At 39.2% G+C, this 27,307-nt stretch overlaps 1 protein-coding gene across 1 annotated transcript in view; it reads right to left on the bottom strand.

Annotated features, from left to right (window-relative positions):
• Positions 1 to 6,539: 6,539 nt before the first annotated feature.
• lpcat2 (lysophosphatidylcholine acyltransferase 2) overlaps positions 6,540 to 27,307 on the bottom strand; it is a 77,267-nt gene continuing 56,499 nt past the window's right edge. The window contains exons 11-14 of the mRNA XM_073069977.1: positions 21,173 to 21,326; positions 18,826 to 18,924; positions 12,894 to 13,035; positions 6,540 to 8,309 (exon numbers count right to left, since the gene is read on the bottom strand). Coding sequence (XP_072926078.1) covers positions 8,122 to 8,309; positions 12,894 to 13,035; positions 18,826 to 18,924; positions 21,173 to 21,326 — 583 coding nt within the window. The 3' untranslated portion in view covers positions 6,540 to 8,121. The remainder of the gene's footprint in view (positions 8,310 to 12,893; positions 13,036 to 18,825; positions 18,925 to 21,172; positions 21,327 to 27,307) is intronic.

Raw genomic sequence — 27,307 nt, forward strand, 5'->3', positions numbered from 1 at the left:
TCTCACTCTTCCCTCTTCCCCTTCTGCACCACAGACCCATGCTCAGTGCCAGTAACCCTGTCTCCATGGCCTTCTCCTTGGAGGTCATCCCCCACAACAGTATCCAAAGCAGCATAATTATTATTGAGGGGAATATACTTAATATTAGACATTGGTGAGGCTTCACTTGGAGTACTGTGAACAGTTTTGGGCCCGTTATGTAAGGAAGGATGTGCTGCTGTTGGAGAGGGTTCAAAGGAAGTTCACAGAAATGATTCCAGGATTGAGAGGCTTATGAGGAGTGTTTGATGGCTCTTGACCTCTACTCAGTGGAATTCAGAAGAATGTGGGGTGACCTCATTGATTCCATCGTATGTTGAAAGGCCTTGATAGAGTGGATGTGGAAAGGATATTTCCTGTGGTGCGGGAGTCTGAGACCAGAGGCTTCAGCCTCAGAATACTGGGAGCTTTTAGAACAGAGGTGAGGAGGAAGTTCTTTCACCAGAAAGTGGTGGATCTGTGGAGTTCATTGCCACAAGCAGCTAGGGAAGCCAAGTCATAGGGTATGTCTAAGGCAGAGGTTAATAAATTCTTGATTAGTCAGGAAATGAAAGGATATGGGGAGAAGGCAGGAAGTTGGGGCTGAGAGGGAAAATGGATTAGCTATGATGAAATGGCAGAGCAGACTCAATGGGCCAAGTGGCCCAATTCTGCTCCTATATCTTATGGTTTAAATTTTGTTTTGTTAGAATATAACAGCAGGTACTTTACCATGAGCACCAGACAACTACACTTGAGGTTTGTATAGAGGGCATTAGTGAATAAAACTTGGATGCATAACGTGACTTTAATGGGATCCACTGGGCTTAGAGAAATTTCAAGGAGTTTGAAATAAACATTAAACATTATGTCTCAGTTTCTTTAGCATAATATTTGTATTTCTGGAAGTAAGATTATAACATTAGGAAATCATTACAATACCTGAAAAAACACACTGGCTTTCTTTCAAAAACACTGAACAATTAAGGCCAAAATTTTGGCAAAGGTTTCATCTGCTCTTGAAGTATTTCTGATTGATGACATCTGTGACTTTTAATTTATGTAAACATATCCTGTTGTCCAATATGTAACAATGAATGTGACCTGTGATTGAAAACACCATCTCTTCTCTGAAGGACTTCCTTCATTGAAGTCCTAAATTAAAAAATTATGTCTGAGGACACCAAATATAATGTTCAAATAGTAATTAGCTTTCACTAAGAACTGAATACAAGATTCTAACATTTATCTCTCTGATTAAGTCTTAACAATAATTGCCATACTCTAATATGTTCTCTAAGCTCTCTGCATCCTTTTTCCAATTAAAATGAAAAGATCTCAGACCTGACTGCTGCACTGTGACTCCTGCTTGTTAGTTTGATCTTGCGAAATTGAGTAGGATAAGGTGCTGATCCAGGGGTGCCCATTTTTGCTTCTCTCCTAATTTCATTTACAGTATATTAATTTGAAAGACAAGAGTTGTTAAAAACAGCTGTTTTGTGTTGTCACACAAACCAACATTATCTTGATCTCTTGCTCAATCTAAAATATCACAATTCCTCTCTCCTCCCCACCCCCACATCACCCTTGTTGAAAGCCTTACTAAAATACATTTACACTGCATCCACTGTTCTACCTTCATCAGTTTGTTTTGTCCCATTCCTCAAAGTCATTCAGGCTCACGAGACATGACTTGCCCTTCACAAAATCACATTGACCATCCCTGAACAGACTATGCACCTCCAATACTTGAAAATCCTGTCTCTAAGAATTTTCTTTAATAGTTTGCACAGCACTGGTCTTTAATTCCAGGATAATCCCCAATACCCGATATTGATTGGCATCTCCTTAATGCAAATGTCTTACACGGGGCAGAATTTGTTATGTGTGTCCAGAATGATGGACACAATATTTGGACAGGCCAACTAGAAGAGTGGCCATACTAGATCTAGTACTGGGCAATGAATCTGGTCAGATGACAAACATCTTGGTGAGTGAGCATTTTGGGGACCACAAATCCTGACCTTTTATCATAGCATTCGACAGGGGTGGTAGCCGGTGATATAGGTAGGTCACATCTGGAATTATTTCCAGGTAGCAGATGATTTCCTTCCATGCCACTCTAACGTATTGGGCAAGTTACAGCAGTGGTTTGACATTGCCTTCTGCCGGGTGAGTTTTTATTTAAAGAGATCACCAGCTCTTAATGGGAGATGGCTGGATTCAGACCTCTCACTCTGAAGTCCAGCGCTGATGCCACTACACCACCAGGTGATATAGAAAAGTATATAACTGGGGCAGAGCAAATTATGATGATATTAGGCAGAAAATTTGGAGTGCAAATTGGGAATAGATAAACTTGGAAAAATGTACCATGAAAAAGTGGAGGATGCATAGGGAGCACTTTCATGGGGTTCCCGCCTCCCTACCAAATTAGTTTAAACTCTCCCCAACAGCTCTACCAAACCTGCCCGTGAGAATATTGGTCCCCCTTGGGTTTAGGTACAGCCCATCACTTTTGTACAGGTCACTCTTCCCCAGAAGAGATCCCAATGATCCAAGAACTTGAAGCCCTGCCTCCTGCACCAGCTTCTCAGCCACACATTAATCTGCCAAATCATCTTGTTTCTACTCTCACTGGCACGTGGCACAGGCAGCAATCCAGACGTTACTACCCTGGATGCCCTGCTTCTCAGCCTTCTGCCTACCTCTCTAAATTCTCTTTTCTGGACCTCTTTGGTTTTCCTTCCTATGCCATTGGTTCCAATATGTACCAAGACATCTGGCTGCTCTCCCTCCCCCTCCAAAATGCTGTGGACATGATCCAAGATATCCCTGATTCTGGCACCTGGGAGGCTGTGTTATTTATGTCTACAGAATCTCCTGTGTGTTCCCCTGACTTTTGAGTCCCCTATCACTACTGCTCCCCTCTATGGAGATATAGAGCATCTAGTCAAGGTTAAAAAGGGAAGTATATTTAAGTTTGAGGAATCAAGGTCGTACAATGCTCGAGTTATTATGTACCCAGGAAAGAATTTAAAAAGGGATTTAAGGGAGCTGGAGGGGACAAGAGAAGGCATTGCTGATTAGGATTAAGGAAGACTACATGTATGTGAAGAACACGAAGATGACAAAAGTGAGGGTAGACCAATCAGGGATGAAAGAGAAAACATGCTTCGAGTCAGAAGAGGTCCTTAATGAACAACTTTGCTTCAATATTCAGCAGTGAGAGACACCTTAACAAATGTGAAGCTAGCATAGAACAGGCTGATATGCTGGAACACGTTAAGATTACAAAAGAGGATTGCTGGAATTTTTGAAATAAAAATTAGGATAGATAAGTCCCCTGGTCCAGATGGAATACACCCAGATTACTACAGGAAGTGAGTGAAGAGATTGCTGCATCTTTGGTGATGATCTTTGCATGTTCACTGATCACAGGAGTGGTACCAAAAGACAGTTATTATTATGTCAGCTTCATGCTAATAAATTCCTTCTCTTGCATTTCAGGCAATATCAGAATCAGAATCATTTTTATTATCACCGGCGTGTGACGTGAAATTTGTTAACTTAGCAGCAGCAGTTCAATGTAATACATAATCTAGCAGAGACAGAAAAAATAAAAATAATAAATAAAATAAAACATAATAAATAAACAAGTAAATCAATTACGTATATTGAATAGATTTTTTAAAATGTGCAAAAACAGAAATACTGTATATTAAAAAAGTGAGGTAGTGTCCAAAGGTTCAACGTCCATTTAGGAATCGGATGGCAGAGGGAAAGAAGCTGTTACTGAATTGCAGAGTGTGTGCCTTCAGGCTTCTGTATCTCCTACCTCTGATGGTAACAGAGAGAAAGGTGCATGCCCTGAATGCTGGAGGTCTTTTAATAATGACTTCCTGAGACACCGCTTCCTAAAGATATCCTGGGTACTTTGTAGGCTTGTATCCCTCCTGGATATAATTATGTCACAAAATGCTGTATGACTGCATATATATATATATATTTTATGGCAGCTGTTTCATATTCTAATATGATTGTTGTGGTGCGTGATACTGTAAAATTTTTGTAAAATAACTTACTTTTAACATGTATTTTAGTTTTAAAAGGTATGGTGGGGTGCAGTGGCTAGATTAGTGATCTGTAGAGCCAGAATAACAATCCAGAAACCAGAGTTCAAATACTATTACGATGGTTGTGGAATTCAGTTTGATTTCACTTAATTTGGAATTACGGTGAAAAATCTTATTACCGATAACCACAATTCTGAATTGTTGTACTACATTAATTTTATTCAGCAGAGGAAACCTAACATGCGTGGGACTCTGAAATGCTCTTTGAAATGGGAAAGAAAGCCACTTAGTTGTACCATGAGTATTACATTCAGGTACCAAGCAATGACCATCTATGGATCACTAATTTAGCCACTTCAACCCCCCCATACCTTTTCCATTCAAGGCACATTAAAGATAAGTTATCTTAAATTTTATAAAGAACACCCTGCTGAGACTGTCATGATAAGCTGCATTGTATAAAAATCAGTATCACACAGTGTAATCATATTAGAATACAAAATATCCACAGTAATATATGCAGTTATATTTCATTACATCATAATTAAATCTGGGGAGATCCAGATATTGCCTAAATGTCAAAAACATGTCAAAACCCCTACACTTGACATTTAAAGGCATTGCCATCTAACTCCCCCACCATCAATATCTTGTGGGCCAACACTGACCAGAAACTCAAATGGATTAGCCACAAAATCCAATGCGGGCAAGATCAAGTCAGAAGTTGGGCAGCCAATTGGGATTGATCGATCTTCCTGTCCATCAAAGCTCTCACACCAGTTAAAGTCATGACTCAGGTCTATAGTGGTATACCTTCTATTTTCCTGAAGAATGAAGCATCAACAAATTTCAAGCAGCTTAACACCATCCAGAACAAATCTACCTGCTTAATTGGCACCATCAACCACCTTGAACATTCATTCCCTCCATCAGCATCTGCAGTATGTGTACCATTGACAAAATGCACTGCAATACTCAACCAGGCTACTCGAGAAGCACATTCCAAATCCATAACCATGGCCACCAAGGAGGACCAGGGGAGAAGTGCATGCATACACAATCAGCAGTAAGTTAGCTTCCCCTTCCAGTCCACACACTACTCTGACTTGGAAATATTTAGCCTATCCTTCATTTTCACTGGGTATAAATACTGGAACTCACTACTCACTAGGCATGGCTCACTGGAAGATCGCTAGCATTTCAAGAAATGCTCTCAACTACCTTCTCCTGGCCAGTTAGGGACGATGGCTTTCCCAGGGACCACTATAACCTGAAAATGAGTAAAAATGTAGAACAAAATAAAATACTTCTGTCGCACACATACATTAAAATTTTGAGATGAGCTTTGTCACCCATTTTCATAACAAGATGACTCCTGAAATCCCAATTAAACTCCACATGATAAGTGAAATATAAGAAAATTAAGTAGGGAAATGGGCTGGATACATGCTTCTCTTTAATATCCAACAGAACATGAAGACTTAAAATCAAATTCCTCCCAACTTGAACCAATTCCTGGAGTTAAGCACAAGAGAGAAAGCTGAAAAAGGCAGAGAGGTCTTTGCTAAGTCCACACTTGTGAAGCTTAACCAACGCAAAGTAGTCGACAAAATAGAGATTATAATCATGCAGCTATTATGGTGTAATATTTTTTCAGCTAAATATTTTAAACTTCCTGAAACAGTGATTGGTTTATTGTATTGCTGGAATAATTAACTGATGTACTGTATATTCTGCAATACATTCACACTGTTTAAAAGTATAACTCTTTAGATTATACAATAGGTTCCAGGTTGAAAAAACATAACACAATAAAAAAAAAACTCAACTGATCCAATTTAAATGATCATACATGCTCATTAGTTACATACATAGGGGCATACTTGGTTATAAATGAACTTTTGAAGATATCCTACTTTATGGAACTCTTTCCATATACTGTAATTTAAAGGATTTTCAAGATAAAAATATTAAAATTTTTCATGGCACTCATTTAAGACTGGATTGGGCAATACTAGGGTAATTATTTAATGAAATGTTGGAATTATAACAAGTGCAGGTAGCTCGATACAACATGAGTTATTGTAGAAAGTAGTGTTTCTGACATGAAGAAATCAGTTTATGGACAGCTCTCTGGAATGGAATTTGGGGACTGACTGTACTGCATATATGCTATATTTCTGCCTTTTTTCACCTTTCAGATGTTGCATCAAACTCAACCTGCATGATTCAGTAACATTTTTTTTAAGATGGCATTTAACTACTACCACCATATTTTCAAGCAACACAGAAAATCACAGGAACATAATCACAAACTGGAGGAACTCAGCAGTTAAGGCAATGAATAAACAGTCGATATTTCAGGCTAACACCCTTCTTCAGGACTGAAGGTCCTCAATTCATTTACTGATTCAGATGCAGAAATCACTCACTAAACAATCAGAGTAAAATCACCAAAGTATTTATTTACATTTAAATCATATACTATTGCTTAGTTTCTAAACTTTGAACATTGCAAAGCAGCATCATTATGCAATAAAGCAAGGAAAATTCACATAAGTAGCTGTTAGCTTTGAGAACTTTTCCAGTAAAAAGCCTTCAATTCTTTTGTAAAAATTAGCCTGGAATGCTTCACTTACTCCTCGTGAATTTATGTAGCACCAACATCAGTCACAAAAGTTTTCCTACTGACATGCAGCAATTTAGAATTGAACTCTAAATATAACTTGCTTTTGCAGCATTTCCCCTTTAAAACTTAGTCAATCCTGCTTTAAAGAAAACATTTAAAATATGATCTTTCCTATTTAAAATGATTGTTTTCCAGCTCCCAATAAATTTAGGATGTAGCTATGTATTTTTTAGGAGAGATAATGACTTTGAGATCAATACGCACACAGAAAAATATGTTCTAAATGCAAGTCGTTTTAAAAGTCAATAAGCCCTGTCAAAACTCAATAAACACTGTAAGGTAGCTTGGGTTTTTCTTTACTCTGTATCTGTGACAGTTACATTTTGTGAAATTCAACAGGTGATTTTGCAATGAGAAACTAAGCGAATTAACAAAAATATATTTCTTGTCATTATAAAAGAAAATCCAGATTCATCATAGTTTGCTGAAGTATAGTTTCTATGGTACAGCTACCTACATCCATTTTTTTTTAGTTTCAATACCAAAGAATATAAAGAAGAACTAAAGAAGCTGGCAATGCAATTCAGCAGTCAAGAAATACCTTGATCTTGACGGTTGACTTTGAATATAACTGCAAACACATTTTTAACAAAATTAATATTTTCTAATATATATTAATTTGTGTGGGTTGCTTATTAATTTGTTGTTCACATGTTATTTACCTACAATAATTAGGTTTTTTGCATAAAGGCACAATAGCATCATTATAACTGAAAAGTGAGCAAATTAAACATCAGAATAAAACATGTACAAGTTATGATTCATTTAGTCTATTTAAGAGTAGAATCTGGACTTGTATTAAGTCATAAAATACTGAAATTTCACTAAAGCTCAGCAATGAAAACTTGTAAATATTCTGCTTGCTCATTGTTCGTATGAAAAGTCTTCAATTGCTTCATTAGCAATCTCAGCAATTCCCTACTGGAACTCTTTGATTTACCTCTCCACCTCCAAATGCCTTCTCAAAGCTTTGGTGAAGCTTTTGATAACTCTTGCTAATCCCCACCCAGCAATTAATTTTTGTATTTATTTGCTGAAAAGCCATAGAATTTGTTAAAATTATTATATACTGTAAATGCAAGGTTCTGACTTGTTTTTAATTTAAATAAAATGTAATTAAAATACCCAGGATAAATGTTGGTTTTATTGTGTGCATCTGATTAAGAAATGCCAATATATGAATGGAATGAAGCATCAGAGATGGTAGAACACCATCACTTTGTACAATAACAAATTAAAAGCTGGCAGATTTTACTGCAGGCATCTCAGAATTCTGCCAAAAAATAAAATTTGAAATTTCTGCAACTCCTCTTCAGAATATAATGCAGTAATTCAAGCTTAGTCTTCTTTTTTGTCAGAGCTGTTAAAGCTATCATCAGAAGCGACTGGCTGCACTTTATTTGGTTTTTCTAGATCATCGTCATCAGTATTTGATGTCTGTGATGATATATATTCCTGAAGGTCAAAGTATGTGGTAAACAGCTTGGCATATTCTGGGCGTCTCAGAGCAAACTCATGGAAAGTTTCTAGGAATTAAAAACAAATGCTTCATTAGAAAATGATTAATTGTTGCAAATTTTTATATGAAAAGTCAGAAAAGCATTTAACACCGTTTTATGCTCATAAATTCCACAAAATAAGAAAGCAACTCACACACAGCTGCAACTTCCATTGTACCTTTGGTGAAACAATGTGAAATGAAAATCAAAAACAGATGTATAATTCTGTTTTGAATATTCAATGCATAAGCATTTTTCAGCAAGAGGCTGAAAATGGCCAAATATTTTTGTAATAAAATTCTAGAGACACCACAAGGCTCTAGATATAAAATATTAAAGGAAATACTTATGATTTTCAAAACTACTTCTAGTCATTGACTTCAAATGAAAACATTGATGTAACAAAATGATTAATGATTGGGGAAGCAATGATATATGAACATACTATATGTTTAATTGACAGATGAAAGAAGACTTTGATGTGAATAAGAGCCCTCACAAACATTGAAATACTGCCTCATGCACTGCTCCCTAACAATAGCTTGTCCTGATAAAATAAATTTACTTTCAAACTGTTACTGCAAGCTGAAACAACCAACGCCTATTGGTCAGCTGACAACCAATCCCAGGCTGATTTTCACCGATTGGTCTTTGGTTCCATCAATATTTCAAATGTTCTTGGTCGGGTGCACAAAGGCAGCAACACAGATCTCAGTTAATGGGTGAAGTCATTCGAGCCCAGAGCTGCAGTGTGGCCCAGATAGTATCGCAAGGGGTAAGGCCTCTGGGTATAAGGTCAGATTGTCAAACGAATGGGGAAAGTGCCGTATATGAAGTTATCGTAGTCAGACGTCGCTGGTACTGCCACATCAACTAGTAGTGGCCACATACCCCTAAAGGCACGTTTGTCGGGCAAATCATCAAACACTGAACTGAACCTTAATCTCCTCATGGAAGAATTGGATTTATCTCAACAGAACCAACCACCAGTGCCACAACCAGCCACAAGCACCATCGCGACAAGAAAGTGACAGCCTGCAACCACTGAGGACTAATCATCAGCATAAGTCGGTTGTTCCAATCCAAATCAATTCTCAGCTCAAACCCTACAGGTAATCATCTTCAAAAGGGTGGTGTGATGGCCAGTCAAAACAATGAACACCTATTGGTCAACTGACAACCAATCCCAGGCTGAATTTCCCTGACTGGTCGTTGTTCTTATCAACGTCTTGACTGTTCTTGGGCAAACTATTTAAATAGTCATGCTCTGGCATGTACAGTTAGGTTTTGAGATTTTTGTAATTGAGAGGTTTTATTGAATAAAGGGGTATTTTGAGCTCCAGCCTTGTCGTATGTCCTGATCGTGGGTCTTATCACTAGTTGTAGATGAGTGAACACAACACAAACTGAACAAAATAGAATGCAGTTATTTTAAAAGTGGTTGGGTTCATCATAATTTGACATGCTATTGAAATTATTGCTATAATTTCAAGAATTTTGCTACTTTTAGTAAAATCATATTTTTCTGTTTATTGGACCTGAAGATGATGAGTGAGAATATAAAATGACATGTATTTAACAGTTTTCATAGAGTCACATTTCAGCACTGTGTTAGAAGTCATCTCAGGTAAGTAAGCCAGTTCCAGGAAAATGATTGATCAATGCCAAAGAAAAAAGAAATATTTTAAGGAAAATATAATTGCAGTTTGATAAAGATGAGTTACTCTTTTTAGCTGGGAATGATGTTAAAAGTAAAAGCCTCCCACAAAACAATAATCACTGTATTTGCTCCAGATAGGTGGTGTATTGGACAAAAAATCACAAACTGTCAGCATAGGTTAGGGTGGGGCAGGGGGGGTGTCCAAGGGGAAGGAGAGGGAGAGAATTTACAACATAATATTTAAGGTCTCCTTTAAAATGCTCTGAATATCAACGGTGGTGTGATAAAGCTTCTGCACTTGGAAAATCAGGGATAAATCAAAGATGGTCAGCATGGCTTTGTTAGGGGGAAAGTCCTGTCTCACCAACCAGAATTTCTCAAAGAGGTTATAGAATGCATTTATGAGAGCAATGAAATTGATATAATTTACATGAAATTCAATTAGCTCTGACAAGATCACACCTGGGAGTCTAAAGGCAAGAGCCTATGAGATCCAGAGCAAGTTGGCAATGGCTTATGATGGAAGGTTACTTTTGTGATTGCAACCCTGTGATACTGATGTGCCACAGGAATCCATGCTGGGATTTATGTTATACTGTATTTGCTACTACTCATTATATATAATAATAATTTGGATATTGAAGTAGGAGGTATGATTAGTAGGTTTTTAGATGACTAGAAAATTGGTGATGATGTTGATGGTGATCAGAAGAGTTCAAGACTACAAGATAATATTGAGGAATTGGTAAGATGAGTAGAGCAGTAGTTGATGGAATTTCTTTCTGCTAAGGAGTTGAAGTACTTCAGGAAGTTGAAGAAGACTCAGCCACACAGTAAATGGTAATGGGGGGGAACTGAGAAACAGAGGACTTTGATGTGAACTCTAAGGACCCCTGAAAATGGTTGAGAAAGCATATGTGATACTTCGCTACATTTGCTAGGACATAAAAGTCAAAACGAGAATGTAAAACTTTATAAAACATTAGTTAGGAGTATGGTGTACAGTTGTGGTTGCCATATTCTACGTAGGCTGTAATTTGCACTGAAGAAGGTTCTGCAAAGAATCATTGGGATTTTTTTTGGGATGAAGTATTTCAGTTATGAGAAGTGACTGATTAGGCTGTGTTAGATTTCTAAGGAGGCTTGGGTGGCTGTAGACACCTGAATGAGGTATACAATTGAACTATGTACTATGTACACTGAGTACATAGTAAAGAACCATTCTTCATCATTATCATTATTATGTGCCCTGCCATTTGACGTGGGTGATCATGGTATATTCATGACCATGATAATTCTTGACAAACTTTTCTATAGAAGTGGTTTGCCAATGCCTTCTTCTGGGCAGTGTCTTTACAAGATAGGTGACCCCAGCCTTTATAGATACTCTTCAGAGATTGTCTGCCTGGTGTCAGTGGTCACATAACCAGGACTTGTGATATGCACCAGCTGCTTATGGTAGAGATGTATAAAATCAGTGGGCATAGATTTCAAGTAACTGGTAGGATCTTTAGATGGGATCCAAAGAAGATTATTCCACTCAGCTGTTTACAATCTGGTGGAGAGGAAGGTGATGATAGGCCCTCTCACAACATTTAAATACTGCCAAGATGACCACCTGAATCACTAAGACATAAAAGGCTAAGTGCCGGAAAATGGAATTAATATAGATGGATTTTTGATGATTTGAATAGAGTATATGCAATGGGTCAAGAAGCCTGTTTTTGTGTTGTATGGCTCCACAAATTCTGCAGAATAATTATTTTTAACAATAATGATCTATATTAGATTGTCAAGGTTTCTACTTCCAACATGGAAACATTTATTAAGGAAGAGATATGCTGATCTGATCACCTTTACCCAGAATTGACATGAACAATTTAAGAATAGTTCCTATTACTGGTGTTTTAATGCTTCAGAACTTTGATGGAGTTCTGTATAAAAGAACAGAATTATTCCTAAAAAGATCTTTTCAACAAACAGGCACTATCTTTATTTGATAATTAAATGGAGGCATTGTTTGCACACTCTAAGAGCTGATCAGAGATTTCTGAATAAATTTACATAAAAATTTACAGAAGTTACAGCAGCATGTTGAACTAATGTTTTCAATGTGCTGGGTTATGAATAGAGAAAGTCATACAATTTCAGAATAGAACAAAGCCATCCACCCCATTTGCCAGTCTGAGGAATGTTAAGAACTGCCAAAAGCATGAAGATATTAAAATAGGCAGTGTGGGTGATAAAAAAATCCCTTGGTGACAAGATGATTCCAATGAATTCTTTAGGTGAGTACAAAAATAAAACATTTTGAATACAATTTGAAGAACTGGAAGATAATACATTTCAGAGAATAAACAAGGCAAAGGAATTCACATAATGTGATTCTGAAATCCCTATATCTCACCATAGCTCTCAAACTTTTCTGATACCACACCTCTCACCATCACTATTATGTGCTCAAACACTTTGACCTGCTAAAGTATGGTGCTCTAATTGTGGCCTCTTGTTGAAAGCTAAATTTAATTTTCTGCCACATATAGAAACATAGAAAATAGGTGCAGGAGTAGGCCATTCGGCCCTTTGAGCCTGCACCGCCATTCAGTATGATCATGGTTGATCATCCAACTCAGAACCCTGTACCTGCTTTCTCTCCATACCCCTGATTCCTGACTATACATTCAGCTGCCAAGTCCCTCAGTTCTGAAATTCTATTTCCAAGTCACTCTGCTTTTCCACTATACTTAACAAAACTTTTTTTAAAGTTACCTTTTTGACCAAGCTTTTAGTTAGGTTCCACAAAACTGGCTTGGGGCAAATTTACTATGTCAATAGTAATGTACAAATAGAAGTTTGGTGGGGGGTGTGGAAAGAGTTGGGAATAAAACCAAGCACAGAGAAATAAAAACACTCTCTCATTACTAGAAACTGCAAAATTAACATTTACTTACCGTATGAAATCTTCCCAGAATTATTTACATCAATTGTTTTGAACAATTCAGAAACATCAAGATCATGCACACTGAACGCAGATCGCAAGAGATGGGAGAACTCATCTTCAGTTATATATCCATCTCCGTCCATGTCAAACACCTGAAATATGAAGCGAGGTAATTCTAGTATATTTATATTCTACACAGAAATGATTTCACCTTTTTTGGCACTATGACTGTAAAGTTGAATTCTATGACAGAACCTAAAGACCAAAGTTAATACAAGTGATAAATGAAAATGGCACAAATAGAATCAAACTAAGATTTTGTCCTGTGTTTTTTAATGAATGAAAGAAAAAATTCTTATAGTTAACCTTAATGAAAATGATACAAAATAATTAAGTGATGTGTGAATTTTACAAAGTACAGAGATCCTGCCTTACGTCAGAGTAAGGCAGAACCTGAAATACAAAATTGTGAGACACAGTGATTCTGCAGATGCTGGAAATCTTGAGCAACATCAGGAAACTCCTGACTAATCCACTAGGAATGAACCTCCTGTAAGAATAATGTGCTCCAAAACATACTGAATGAAACTGCAGGCTCACAATGGCAGTCACTGAGTTTGCCAAACAGGATGCATTTTCTCACGTTCTCATCAAGTCACTCATCTCCTTTAATTGAGCTGAATGTTATAAAACAGCACAGAATGAGCAGTAACAATGAATCAGTGGCAACAATTCCAGATTTTAATGTTTTGTTTAACCCAATGTGTGCGCTCCAATGCTGTTGTCAACTTTAGTGTAATAAAAGTAAACACTATTTGGTATATCATCATCACAAACACAAAATCTGCAAGGCTGAGTCCGGAAGCACCTTGGAAGTCCATACCGGGGGTATTCCCTTCTGCCGCCGGCGTGGGATGACGAGTCTATTGGGACCCTGAGAACTTGTGGAAACTGTGTTGTGGTTTCTTTCAAACTTACAGTCTTTTAACATCTTTGGACTATTTTTACTGTGCCCATGGTCTGTTTTTTTTAATCAATTATGGTATTCTCTGCACTGTTGTAACTATATGTTAACTATAACTATATGTAACTATATGGTTTTGTGTAGGTCTTGTAGCTTTAGTTTTTCGTTTGTTGGGTGGTAGAGTTGGTCTCTTGACTTGGTGTGTCTGGGTAGTCTTGTTTTGTCTGGTGGATTTGGAGCTCCCTTCCGGGGAACACGATAAGATGGTAGCGTGATATTAATATGCAGCAGCCTCTCCGGACTCTGAATTGGGGATTGCCAAATGTTATGTAGATTTTCTGGTGTAGTCTGTTTTGTCATATGCTTTTGTGATATCATTCTGGAGGAACGTTGTCTCATTTTTTAACTGCATTGCATTTGTGGTTTCTGATGCACCATCAATAACTCTCAGAGATGTGAGGCGAGAGATGGGCTTTTATTAGCTGGAAGAAAGCACTGTCAGCAGCAAGAGACCATCATACAACATCCTGGAGACTGAGGGAGGAGCAGTGCCTCCAATCGCCTTTATACAGGGGTCTGTGGGAGGAGCCACAGGAACAGTCAGCAGGGGGCATGTCCAGACAGGTATATGTAGTTCACCACAGCTTCTAAATGACAATAAACTGAAACTGAACTGAACCGAACTGAACTGAACAAAAGTGAGCGGGAAGTCGGATAATTGGGAAGCTTTTAAAATCCAACAAAAGGCAACTAAAAAGCTATAAGAAGGGAAAAGATGAAATATGATAGTGAACAAGAGAAAATCTGCAGATGCTGGAAATCTGAGCAACACCCAATAAATGCTGGAGGAACTCAGCAGAAAACAAAGAAAAGTACAGTCAACGTTATGGGATGAAAGTCTTGCAGGATTGGAGAAAAAGAGCGGAGAAGTAGATTAAAAAGATGGGGGGAGGGAAGAGAGAACCACCAAGTGATAGGTGAAACCAGGACGGGAGAGGGATGAAGTAAGAAGCTGTGAAGTTGATTGGTGAAAGAGACAGAAGGGCCATGGAAGAAAGGAAAAGGGGGAAGGAGCACAAGAGGGAGGTGATGGGTGGGCAAGGAGATAAGATGAGAGAGGGAAAAGGGGATAGTTAATTGGGGGTGGGGGGAGATGGCGAACATTACCAGAAGTCTGAGAAATTGATGTTTATGCCATCAGGTTGGAGACTACCTAAGCGGAAAATAAGGTGTTGTTCCTCCAAACTAAATGTGGCCTCATCAAGACAGTGGAGGAGGTCATGGGTGGACATATCCGAATAGGAATGGGAAGTGGGATTAAAATGGGTGGCCTCTGGGGATCCCGCTTATTCTGGCGGATGGAGGGTAGATGCTCAACGAAGCGGTCTCCCAAGTCTACACAAAGTCTCACCGATGTACAGGAGGCCACACTGGGAATACCCAATACAGTAAATGACTCCAACAGACTCACAGGTAAGTGTCATCTCTCCGGAAGGTTTGTTTAGGGCCCTAGATGGTAGTAGGGGAGGAGGTGTAGGGGCAGGTGAAGCACTTGTTTCGCTTGCAAGGATAAGTGCCAGAAGGGAGATAAGTGGGGAGGGACGATTGGACAAGGGAGTCGCATAGGAAGCAATACCTGTGGGAAGCAGAAAGTTGGGGGGGAGGAGGGAAAGATGTTCTTGGTGGTGGGATCCCATTGGAGGTGGTGGATGATTTGGAGAATTATGTGCTGGATGCGGAGGCTGGTGGGATGGTAGGTGAGGACAAAAGGACCCTTATCCCTGATAGGGTAATGGGAGGATGGGGTAAGAGCAGATGTGTGTGAAATGGAAAAGATGCAGTTGAGGGTAGCCTTGATGGTGGAGGAAGGGAAGCCCCTTTCTTTGAAAAAGGAGGACATCTCATTCATTCTAGAATGAAAAGTCTTATCCCAAGAGTAGATGTGGTGGAGACGGAGGAATTGAGAAAAGGAAATGGCATTTTTACAAGTAGTAGGGAGGGACAAGGTGCAGTCTAGGTAGCTGTGAGAGTCTGTGGACTTGTAATTGACATAGGTGTATGAGCTGTCTCTGGAGATGAAGACAGTGAGATTGAGAAAGGGAAGGGAGGTGGCAAAAGTAGACCAAGTGAATTTGAGGGTAGGGTGGAAGTTGGAGGCAAAGTGGATTAAGCTGAATAGTTCATCATGGGGGCAAGAAACAGCACCATGCAATCGTTGATGTAGCATAGGAAAAGTACGGGCTGGTCACCAGTGTAGACTTGCAACATAGACTGTTCCACGTAGCCAACAAACAGAGAACAATATGAGGGCAAACTAGCCGATAATATAAAATAGGATACTAAAAGTTTTTTCAGTTATATAAAGAGCAAAAGGGAGGTGAAAGCTGATATTGGACCACTGGAAAATGATGCTGGTGAGGTAGTAATGGGGATAAAGAAATGGCAGATGAACTTTAAAAGTACTTTGTTTCAGTCTTTGCTGTGGAAAACAGTAGCTGTATGCCAGAGGTCCATGAATGTCACGGAGCAGGAGTGAGTGCCATTGCTATTACAAAGATAACAGTCTAAGCAAACTGTAATGTCTTAAGTTGGATAAGTCACCTGGACCAGATGGACTACACCCTAGAGTCCTGACAGAAGTTGTTGAATAGACACCAGATGCATTGGTCATGATCTTTCAAGAATCACTTGATTCTAGCATGGTGCTGGAGGACTGGAAAATTGCAAATGTCACTCCATTCTTAAAGAAGGGAGGAAGGCAAAGAAAGGGAAAACTGTGGGCCAGTTAGCCTGACCTCTGTGGTAGGAAAAGTGTTGGGGGTCCATTATTAAGGACGAGGCTTTGGGGTACTTGGAAACTAATGATAAAATAAGTCGAAGTCATAGCGGTTTCTTTAAAGGGAAATCTTGCCTGACAAATCTATTAGAATTCCTTGAGGAAGTAACAAGCCGGATGGACAAATGAGGGGCAGTGGAAGTCATTTACTTAGATTTTCAGAAGGCATTAGACAAAGTACCTCACATGAGGCTGCTTAGCAAGCTAAAATCCTATGGTGTTACAAGAACTATACTGGCATAGATAGAGGAATGGCTGACAGACAGGAGGCAGTGAGTAGGAATAAAGGGGGCCTTTTTGGGTTGACTGCCAGTGGCTAGTGGTGTTCCTCAGGGATCAGTATTGGGATCACTACTTTTCACATTGTCAATGATTTTGATAGTGGAATTGATGGCTTTCTGGCAAAGTTTGCAGATCATACAAAGATAGGTGGGGGGGGGGGGTAGGTAGTGCTGAGGAAACAATGTGATTGCAGCAGGACTTGAACAAATTGGAAGAATGGGCAAAAAGGTGGCAGATGAAATACAATGCTGGGAAATGTATGGTATTGCATTTTGGTAAAAGCAACAATAGTGCAGACTATTATCTAAATGGGGAGAACATTCAAACAGCAGAGGTACAAAGGGACTTAGCAGTCCTCATGCAAGACTTCCAGAACGTTAATTCACAGGTTGGGTCTGTGGTAAAGAAGGCGAATGCAAGGTTGGCATTCATTTCAAGGGGAATAGAATATAAAAACAAGGAGATAATGCTGAAGTTTAATAAGACACCAGTCAGGCCGCACTTGGAGTACTGTCAACAGTTTTGGGCCCCTTACCTAAGAAAGAACATATTGTCATTGGAGAGAGTCCAAAGGAGATTCACAAGGATGATTCCAGGAATGAAGGGGTTACCGTATGAGGAGTATTTGGCAGCCTTGGGCCTGTACTCATTGGAATTTAGAAGAATTTGGTGGGATCTCATTGAAATCTACCGAATATTGAAAGGATTAGATAAGATGGACGTGGAGAGGATGTTCCCTCTCGTGGGGGTATGTAGAATTAGAGAGTACAGCCTCAAAATTGAGGGGTGACTTTTTAGACTGAAGTAAGAAGGAATTTTTCAGCCAAAGAATGGTGAATCTGTGGAATGCTCTGTCACAGATTGTGGTGGAGGCCAAATCCATGGGTATATTTAAAATGAAAGTTGATATATTTCTGATTGGTCGAAGCATCAAGGAATATGGTGAGACGACAGGTGTATGGGATCCAGGATCAACCATGATGAAATGGTGTAGTGGACTCAATGGGTTGAATGGCCTAATTCTGCTCCTATGTCTTGTAGTCTTATTTGTCAACCAAAGTGAATTTAATATCATAAGGGACATTAATTCAAGTAATCACGTAATCTTCTCTCACTCTGAAATAATGCTGTTTTGTTGACTACGTTGTGCTGAGGCACACTTTACATATCAAGGAACTGATTGAGCATAAAGGGTTCCTAAGCATCAAGTTTCACGGCACAGAAACTGCTTCTAAAGATTACAAAATACTGATACAATTAACACAAATATTGCCACAATCTGCTTGGAAAGGATCTTGTGTCTTGGTGTTAGAGAAAGGTGGAGTTGTAAATCTTTTGCAGTTGTACCTAAAGCAGGTACCTAAAGGGGATTCATCTCAACATGTGCGGATGTAGTAGCTCATATTAAAACAAAGTGCTCTTGCTCCATTTGGTTTCTGTACAGCCAACTGAATTCTGCTTGAGATAAGGCAGACAAATGTCTTGCACTGTTTGGCCATTCTACTTCAAGGTCGATTTTCCCCTTTGTTGTTGGTTCACATAAGTAAATTATGAAGACAGTATTGAAATATGATATTATGAAGTCACAAAATATATTATACTATTTCAACAGCTCCTTCTTAATTTTTTCTACTCATTTTTATTTTCTTTGCAGTATACTTTGTTCATGAGAAGATGCAACAGAAATAATGGCACCAAATCTTTTTGAACAAAATTCTTCAAGGAAACAATTATCTTCCTTTAATTATTTTAAATACAAATGTGTTCATACCTCAATGATAATTCATTTTGGAAGATGTGCATGGACAGGAAAACTATTTGTTCAATCTTACAGTGTGGCAATATTAGTACTACTTTTACCTTAAATGCAAACTGAACGGTTTCCTCTGTGTTGGCAGGACTACACAGAATCACCAGACCAATTACATATTCTCTGAAATCTATGGTTCCATCTTCATTCTACAAAGAAATAATAACATATCATCAAATATATGACCCATTAAATATTATTTGACTGAAAGTTCAGGCCAATTGAAGTGATAAATGTGCATGATATTACAATCCAAGAATCATTTACATAGGTCTAAAACATAACTAGGATTAGTCACATATGAAATTGCTTATAAAATATAGAGTTACACAAAGAACATAGTAATTCTGCAAGTATCATTTTTAACATGTGTTTTATGGTTAAGTTGTCACTGTGATTGAATCACATTAAAAAATTTATTACCAGTTTAACCCTTATTGCATTTAATAATCCAGTTACATAAAGTGTTCAGTTATTCACAAAATACAATTGACAGTTCAAAAAAAGGCAGGTCTCAGAACTTGCTGGTGTGTTTCACATTACAGGACTCTATAAGAGGCACATTTGCAAATTGTTAGTTAATAGGTGTTTGGCTAATTACCAAATTGGCAGTGCCTCTAAAAAGAAGTTGGAGTTAAGCAGTTGGTGTGGGCTTGTTTAAAAGTAAGGAGTTTAAGGTCAAGAAGGTTTGGCATGAAGGGTGGGTTGAGGTTTTGTAAATGTGAGCAGCTTTTGAAAACACTTTTCATGAGAAGGAACAGGCAAAGCTTATTTTGTTGCACATTCTTCATTCAGTTTAGGCAGATGGTGTAGTGAAATGCTGCTCCTGTAAGATGTGGGAAGTCAGGGAATCTCATGGTCTTCTGATTGTGTTGTCTGTGGAAAGTGCATTGAGGTGCAGCTTCTGATGGTCCAGGTCAAGCAGCTGGAGGAACTATGGACCATCTGGGAAGTTTAGGGCTTCATGAATAAGACTTTTAATAAGATGGTCATATCCAATGTACAGCCTTCAGAAGGTGTGTGATCATGAGGAGAAATAAAGGGAGTAGGTAGTCAATTCAGGGTGTCCCTGTAATTGTTCCATACACTAACAGGTGTATAGTTGGCCAGGGAACTACAGAGCTATGAGCCCTATTTCAGTTTTAGGGAAGCTACTGGGGGGAATTCTACGGGACAAGGTTTACCATTATTTAGAAAATTGAGGCCTGATCAGGAAAAGTCAGCATAGTATGTCGTATTTGAGGACTGTCATGTCTGACAGATCTTTCTGAAGAGTTAACTGAGGGTTTAGATGAGTGTAGGGAAATGGATGTTATCTAAATAGACTTTAGTAAGGCCTTTGTCAAAGGCCTGTGCGGCAGGCTAATCATGGAAGTTTAGGCTTTATAGGATTGAGAGTGAGTTAGTGAGGGGTTGATTCAGTTAGGTATATCAGGAAGGAGAGGATGATAGATAGGTTAATCCTCTGAGTGGAGGCCTTTGACTAGTGGGGTACCCCAGAGGTCAGTGTTGGGACCTTGGTATTTAAGCGAATGATTTAGATATAAATGTACTGTACATGGGATGTTTAGCAAGCATGCTAATGATACTATGTTAGGAGGATCTTGTTAATAGTGATGCAGAATAGAATGAATTGCAAAGAGATCTTGACCAGTTAGGGAAGTAGCAAAGAGATTTTAATACAGGTAAGTGTGAGGTAATGTAAAACCAGGGTAGGACTTGTACAGTGGGTGGCAGGGTCTGGGAGTAAAAGAACACAAGTCACTGAATGTGGCCATGCAAGTACTGTGATGGTGGCTAAAAAAAAATGACATTTAGTGTGCTTGCCTTCATCTGGCAAGACACCGAGTTTAGGAATGGGGATATTATGTTAGTGAGGCTGCCCTTTGGGAGTATTATGTACAATTATGTACCCTATTATAAGAACAACTTCGTCAAACTGGAGTGGGTACGGAAGGGATTTGAGGGCCGGAATTGCAGGGAGAGATTAATCATTCAGGATCTTTATTCCTTGGAGCTTCAGAGAATGAGGTGACTGAGCAGATGTTAATAAGATCATGAGGGATACAGGTAAGGTGGATGAGCAGCCTTTTCTCCAGAGTTGGGGAGTTCAAAACCAGACAGACTTAAGATGCCTTAGAAAAATCTTTTTTTTCTTAAAGAGGGTACTGAGCACCTAGAATGAACTACCAGAGAAAATGGTTGGGGGGGAACGTGGGTTACAAAGGAATTAAATGTTACAACTGGGACCAAAAGGGAGGAGGATCTGATCAGTGCAGATTACTCTTCAGGGGGTCCCAACTTTTCTTATGCATGGAGCCTTACTTAGTGGTCCACAGACCCCAGATTGGGAATCCCTGCTCTATCAGAATATTTTGAAAGTGAGTAAACACCTACTCGATCAAAAAGATGAAACACCTCCTTCAGTGCAGGTGAGACTGGCAGTTTCAAATGTTCAGCAAATTCTTCGATACCAATCCTTCCACCTTTAGATTTACTGGCAATTGTAGCAAAACTGTCCAGTTGTTTTCTTATATTGTCCCACTTTAGGCTGTAATAATAAAACAAAGTAAATTTATTATCAATGTACACCATATACAACCCTCAGACTCATTTCCTGTGGGTATATCCAATAACCATAATAGAATCCATGAAACTGCACCAACAAGGCAGACAAACAGTGTGCAAAAGACAGCACAGCAGACGTACAAAAAGAAAGTAAAAGAAATAATAAGCAATAAATATCAAGAACATGAGATGAAGAGGCCTTGAAAGTGAGTTCATAGATTATGGGGATAGTTCAGTGATAGGGTGAGTGAAGTTATTCCCTCTATATGAAACAAGGAATTTAAAGTTACTGACCCTCTCCACCTCTGATCTCTCTGAGGACTGGCTCATAGATTTCTGGTTTCCTCCTCCTGAAGTCAATGATCAGCTCCTTGAGCTTGCTGACATTGAGTGACAGGTGGTTGTTGTTATGGCACCACTCAGCTAGATTTTCAATCTCCCTCCTGCATGCTGATTCATCACCACCTTTGTTTCGGCCAACAATGGGGTCATCAGCAAACTTAAATTTGGCAATGGAGGTGTACTTAGCCACACGGTCATAAGTAGAATGGGGGCTAAGCACACAGCCTTGTGGTGCACCTGTGCTGATGGAGATTGTGGAGGAGATGCCAATCTGAACTGACTGGGGTATAATAAGTGAGGAAATAGAGGATCCAATTGCACAATGAGGTATTGAGGCAAAGGTCTTGAAGCTTATTGGTTAGTTTTGAGGGGATGATAGCACTGAAGCTGAGGTGTAGTTAAAGAGCAGCCTGATGTATGCATCTTTGCTCTCTGGATATTCAAGGGTTGAGTGAAGATACATTGCAATGGCAGTTGCTGTAGACCTGCTGTGATGGTAGGCAAATTGGAGTGGATCCAATTTGCTTCTTAGGCAGAGAGCTGATATGTTACATCATCTTGAAGCACTTCATCAATGGATTTAAGTGCTACTCCATGATAGTCTTTGAGGCAGGTTACCACCAGTGATTGTATGTTGTAAAGCCAAGTAGTTGAACAAGAAATTAAATGTTTTAAAAGGGCTGGTTCTACATTATCGAGTATATCTGATCAAAATTCCAGAGGCAGATAACACAGTTACAGGATGAAAAACTGGTACACAAAAATTGAAATCCACAGGTTCTGAGACAATTCAAAAGATGAGCTTTATTCTCTTCTACATTTCTTCCAAGAAAAACTGCAATCAGAAACTTAAATACTAGAAATCCTCAATGGGTCTGGCAACATTCTAAGAGGAAACTTAATTTTTTGGAATGTTTCAGGTTATGGAGAGAACAAATGTGATAATGGAGACCAAGGTTGTTCTGGTGACAATGCTTTGAGCCATCTAATTACTTGATGAGAGAGCATTTGGAAAATAAAGAAAAACAAAGAACAAGGTGGAATTGAGACAAAACAGCAAATGTCAGAAATATGAAGCAAGATAGGCTGGCATATCTGGGAAATCAAACACCAACCATGGAAAGAAAAATTTGAGTTAATATTACAGGTGGATGTCCTTGCATCAGAATTAGCCTTTCCCATAATTTTACTCTCGTCAGCCAGAGCAAGGACAAGCTTCCTTCCTTCACTCTACCAGTCCACATCCATCTTCCTTCAATTCCATTACATCCAATGATATTTCACTAATAGATACATTTTCCTCTTTGATGATCATACAAATGGATATCTCAAAAAATGAATAATTGTAATTCCACAATTCTCACTACTGCCAAGCCCATGGTAATTTCACCACTACTTGCAATTCAACTTAGTACAGAGGACACTAATATCCTCTAGAATAATGTCAGCCATGTTCAAATGCAAAAATAATTTGGGGTTCAGCTGGGCACTGCAAATTTCATGTTCAATTAAAACTAGACCTGAGGTACAAAGTAAATGTTGCCACTCCAGAGAAAATGAGGCAATATCATGTGAATTACAAGTCCAGGAGCAAATTTAGAGAGTTAAACAGTTAACATTTCAGTGTGTTAATCTTTCATTAGGATATGGGATTCCTTTTCTACTGATCCTTCTCCAATTATATTTGAACAGATAAAAGGACTTAGCATCAGCTAGTTGGATTAAAATTACACACATTCTTAAGGAGGAGGGTGAGCAGCAAGAGGTCATGGTCCATGTTGGTACTAATGACATAGGAAAGAAGAGTGAGGTCCTGCAAAGTGAGATAAGGAAATTAGGTTCTAAATTAAAAGACCAAATCACCAAGATTAGGATCTCAGGATTGTTACTCATGCTACGTGCTAACAAGGCCAAAATTAGGAAGCTTATACAGTTTAACATGTGTCTAAAGAGATAGTGTAGGAGGGAGGGCTTCAGATTTTTGGATCATTGTGTTCTCTTACAGGAAAAGTGAGACAAGTACAAACAGATGATTTGCATATGGCAGCATGCTTGGATGTAGCAGCCTCTCGGGCCAACCAAAGGTGTTGTTTTACTTTTTTTTAATGTCTTTTTTTTACAATTGCAAGACTATGCTGGACTCCAAGAACTTTGGGTCCTGCAAGTCTACTCCACTGTTTGTTGGTAGAGAATCTGGTGTTGATGCTGATTGCGTTGCTCTCTGCTACACAAAGGCATTGGAGTTGGTGCGCGAAGGTGACTTGCAGTGTAACCACGATTGTCTTGGACATTTCACTTGTGATAGTAAGACCCTACTGAACATTGATAATATAAGATACCGCAGGCCTGTTTGGTGGTGCAACAGATGGTAAGGCAGCTGCATGGCCTCGGCTGTAGCGAGAACTAGGACTCAAGCCGTGGGCTTGCCTGCTATTGCAGTCCAGGAGAGGAGACATAGGAGGCAGTGTAGCATGGCATCCATGCTCATTTGGGGGCAGTCCTTCCCATCAGTGCTGCCCTCCAGTGTTTGGAACAAAAAGCTGGATTGCATAAATGTTTGCCTGTGAACTGCCAGGAACTACTCTTTATATTTATATACTATATACACATAATTATAACCCGTAATTTTTTGCGTGACTGTTCACAATGTTGAATGTGCTGTGTGCCTTGCATTGTGTTGTGATGTGTATGCTTTGCACCTTGGCCCTAGAGAGGAACGCTGTTTCATTTGGCTGTACTGTATCCATGTATGGTTGAATGATAACTGAATTTGATTTAAATTTGATTCAATTACTAGTGGAGGAAAATGTCATTGCAGTGCTCAGACAGGACAGTCTGGAGGACTTGTTTGCTGAGGCTATATGGGTGGAACTGAGTAATAAAAGAAAGAGATGCGCACATTAATAGGATTATATTACAGACCATCTAGTAGTCAGTGGGATTTAAAAGAACAAATTTATAGAGACAGTAAACAATCTCATCAAAAATAAGGTGGTTATAGTAAGTGATATTAACTTTCCACTTATTGACTGGGACTCCCTTACAGTAAGGGACAGGATGGGTATTTTGTCAAATATGTTTATCAAAATTTCATATTTATATATATCCCAAATAAGGTGTGATACTGGATCTCCCATTCGGGAACAAGACCGGGCAGGTAACAAAGTGTGTGCAGGGGCACACTTTAGATCTAGTGATCATAAATCCATTAGTTTCAAGGTAATTATGGAGAAGTATAGGACTGGTCCTCGGGTTGAGATTTTAAATTGAAGAATGTCCAATTTTGATTGCATCAGAATGGATCTAACAGGTGTTAATTGGGATAGGTTGTTTTCTAGCAAATGTATGCTTGGTAAGTGGGAAGTCTTCAAATAGGAATTTTGACAGTACAGAATTTCTATGTTCCTGTTAAAATAAAAGGCAAGGCTGAAAGGTTTAGGGAACTTTGGATTTTGGAGATATTGAGGCCCAGGTTAAGGAGGTGCATAGTGAGAAGGAACAAATGAGGTACTTGAAGAGTATAAGAAATGCAAAATAAAATGGAAATCAAGAGGGCCAAAAGAAGGCATAAGGTTGCTTTAAAAGACAAAGTGAAGGAGAATCTCAAGGGTTTCTATAGATATATTAAGAGCAAAAGGGTAGCCAGAGACAAAATCAGTCAATTTTGAAGATCGATGTGGTCAGAGTGGAAAGAGATGCAGGAAATTTTAAATGGATTTTTTGCATCTATATTTACTCAGTAGATGGGCACAGAATCTATATAACTGAGGCAATATAGCACTGGGGTATAGACTACATTTACATTTGTACAGATTACACTCGTGCTTGCTGCCTTGTGGCACATTAGGGCATACAAGTACCCAGGGCCTGATAAAGTGACCTTTCAGACCTTGTGGAAGCCTACTGCAGAAATTACAGGGGCTCTGGCAAAAGCATTTAAAGTGTCCTTAGCCATGGGTGAGCAGTGGACATTGCCTACATTGACTTTATCAAGGCCTTCAAAGTCCTGTGTGGGATGCTGGTCCAGAAAGTTCAGCGTTTGGCATTCAGGATGAGGTAATAAATTGGATTAGAAATTGGTTTTGAGGAAGAAGTGAGAGAGTGGTGGTAGAAAGATCCCTCTCAGAATAGAGGGCTGTGATTAATGGAGTGCCGTGGAAATCAGTGCTGGCTCCATTGTTATCTGTCACCTACATCAACGATCTGGATGATAATGTGGTAAACTACATCCGCAAATTTGCGGATGACACCACGATTAGGGGCACAGTGTACATCATGGAAGGCTATCAAAATTTGCAGAGGTATCTGGAGCAGCTGGAAAAATGGCAGATGGAATTTAATGCAAACAAGTGTAAGATATTGTACTTTAGGAGGACGAGGACAGACTGTGGTAGGATTTACACAGCGAACAGAGCACCAAAGATGCACTATAACAGAGGGATATGGGAATCTATTGTAGTTCCTTGAAAGTGGTGTCATAGTTATGTAGATAGGGTCATAAAGAGAGCTTCTGGCATATTGGCTTTCATAAATCAAAGTATTGAGTATAGCAGTTGAAGTAGGACAAGACTTTGGTGAGGCCTAATTCTGAGTATTGTATGCAGTTGGACAATCCACAGCAGGGAATGTGTTAGACGACTACCTTCAATCAGGATGGGAATCGAGATTTTAAAGGCAGAGATTCACAGCAGTTTCTTTAAGTTGGAGAGCAACCAATCAACAAGAGGCAGTGCGTAAAAAGAGCTACCTTTCAGTCAGGTCTGCATTCAAGATTTAAAAGCAGAGCTTCATGCCAGTTTTCTGAGAGGGACAATCAATGGCAGGAAGTGCATTAGAGAGCTACCTATTAATCAGGACAGTGATCAAGATTTTAACGGCAGTTTTGCAACAATTTATGAAAAAGAGCTTTGACCAGCAGCCAATCAGGGCTTGGGATTGATTAGCAAGAGCGAATTAAAGGAAGGCAGTGGCTAGCTCATTGGCCACAGAGTCCGAGTAGTCATCTTGAGGCTTTAGCTCTTTGAGGCTTCCATGAAGAGAGGCTTCAGTCAGAGAAAGTGAAAGAAAAGCTCAGTTAAGTTTTTTTTTCCCTTCTTTATCTGCTCAGCAAGGACCGTGGAGATGCCAGGCAGGATAGCTGAATAATCCTGCAGGATGTGAGAATGCAGGGAGACATCCGGTGTCACTGACGACAACAACTGCAGTGAGAAGTGCATCCAGCTGCAGCTTCTAACAATCTGCCTTAAGGAGTTGAAGTTGGAACTGGTTGAACTCTGGATCATTTGGGAGGCTACAGGAGTGATAAATAGGACACAGAGAGAGGTAGTTACACCCAAGGTGCAGGAACAGGAAACTGGGTGACAGTCAGGAAGGGGAAAGAGACTAAGGATCCAGTGCAAAGTACCCCATGACCATACTCCTCTTTGGGGGGGGGGGGTGTTGACCTAATAGAGGAAAGTCACAGTGGTCAGGTCTCTGGCACTGAGTCTGCCTCTGTTACTCAGAAGGGAAAGGGGAGAAGAGGCACACTGTCATCTTAGGGGATTTTTTAGTTAGAGAAATGGACAGGAGGTTCTGTGGGTGAGAACGAGATTCCCAGATGGTATGTTACCTCCCAGGTGC

Source organism: Hemitrygon akajei, chromosome 17 (genome assembly GCF_048418815.1).
Source record: "Hemitrygon akajei chromosome 17, sHemAka1.3, whole genome shotgun sequence".
Taxonomy (NCBI): domain Eukaryota; kingdom Metazoa; phylum Chordata; class Chondrichthyes; order Myliobatiformes; family Dasyatidae; genus Hemitrygon; species Hemitrygon akajei.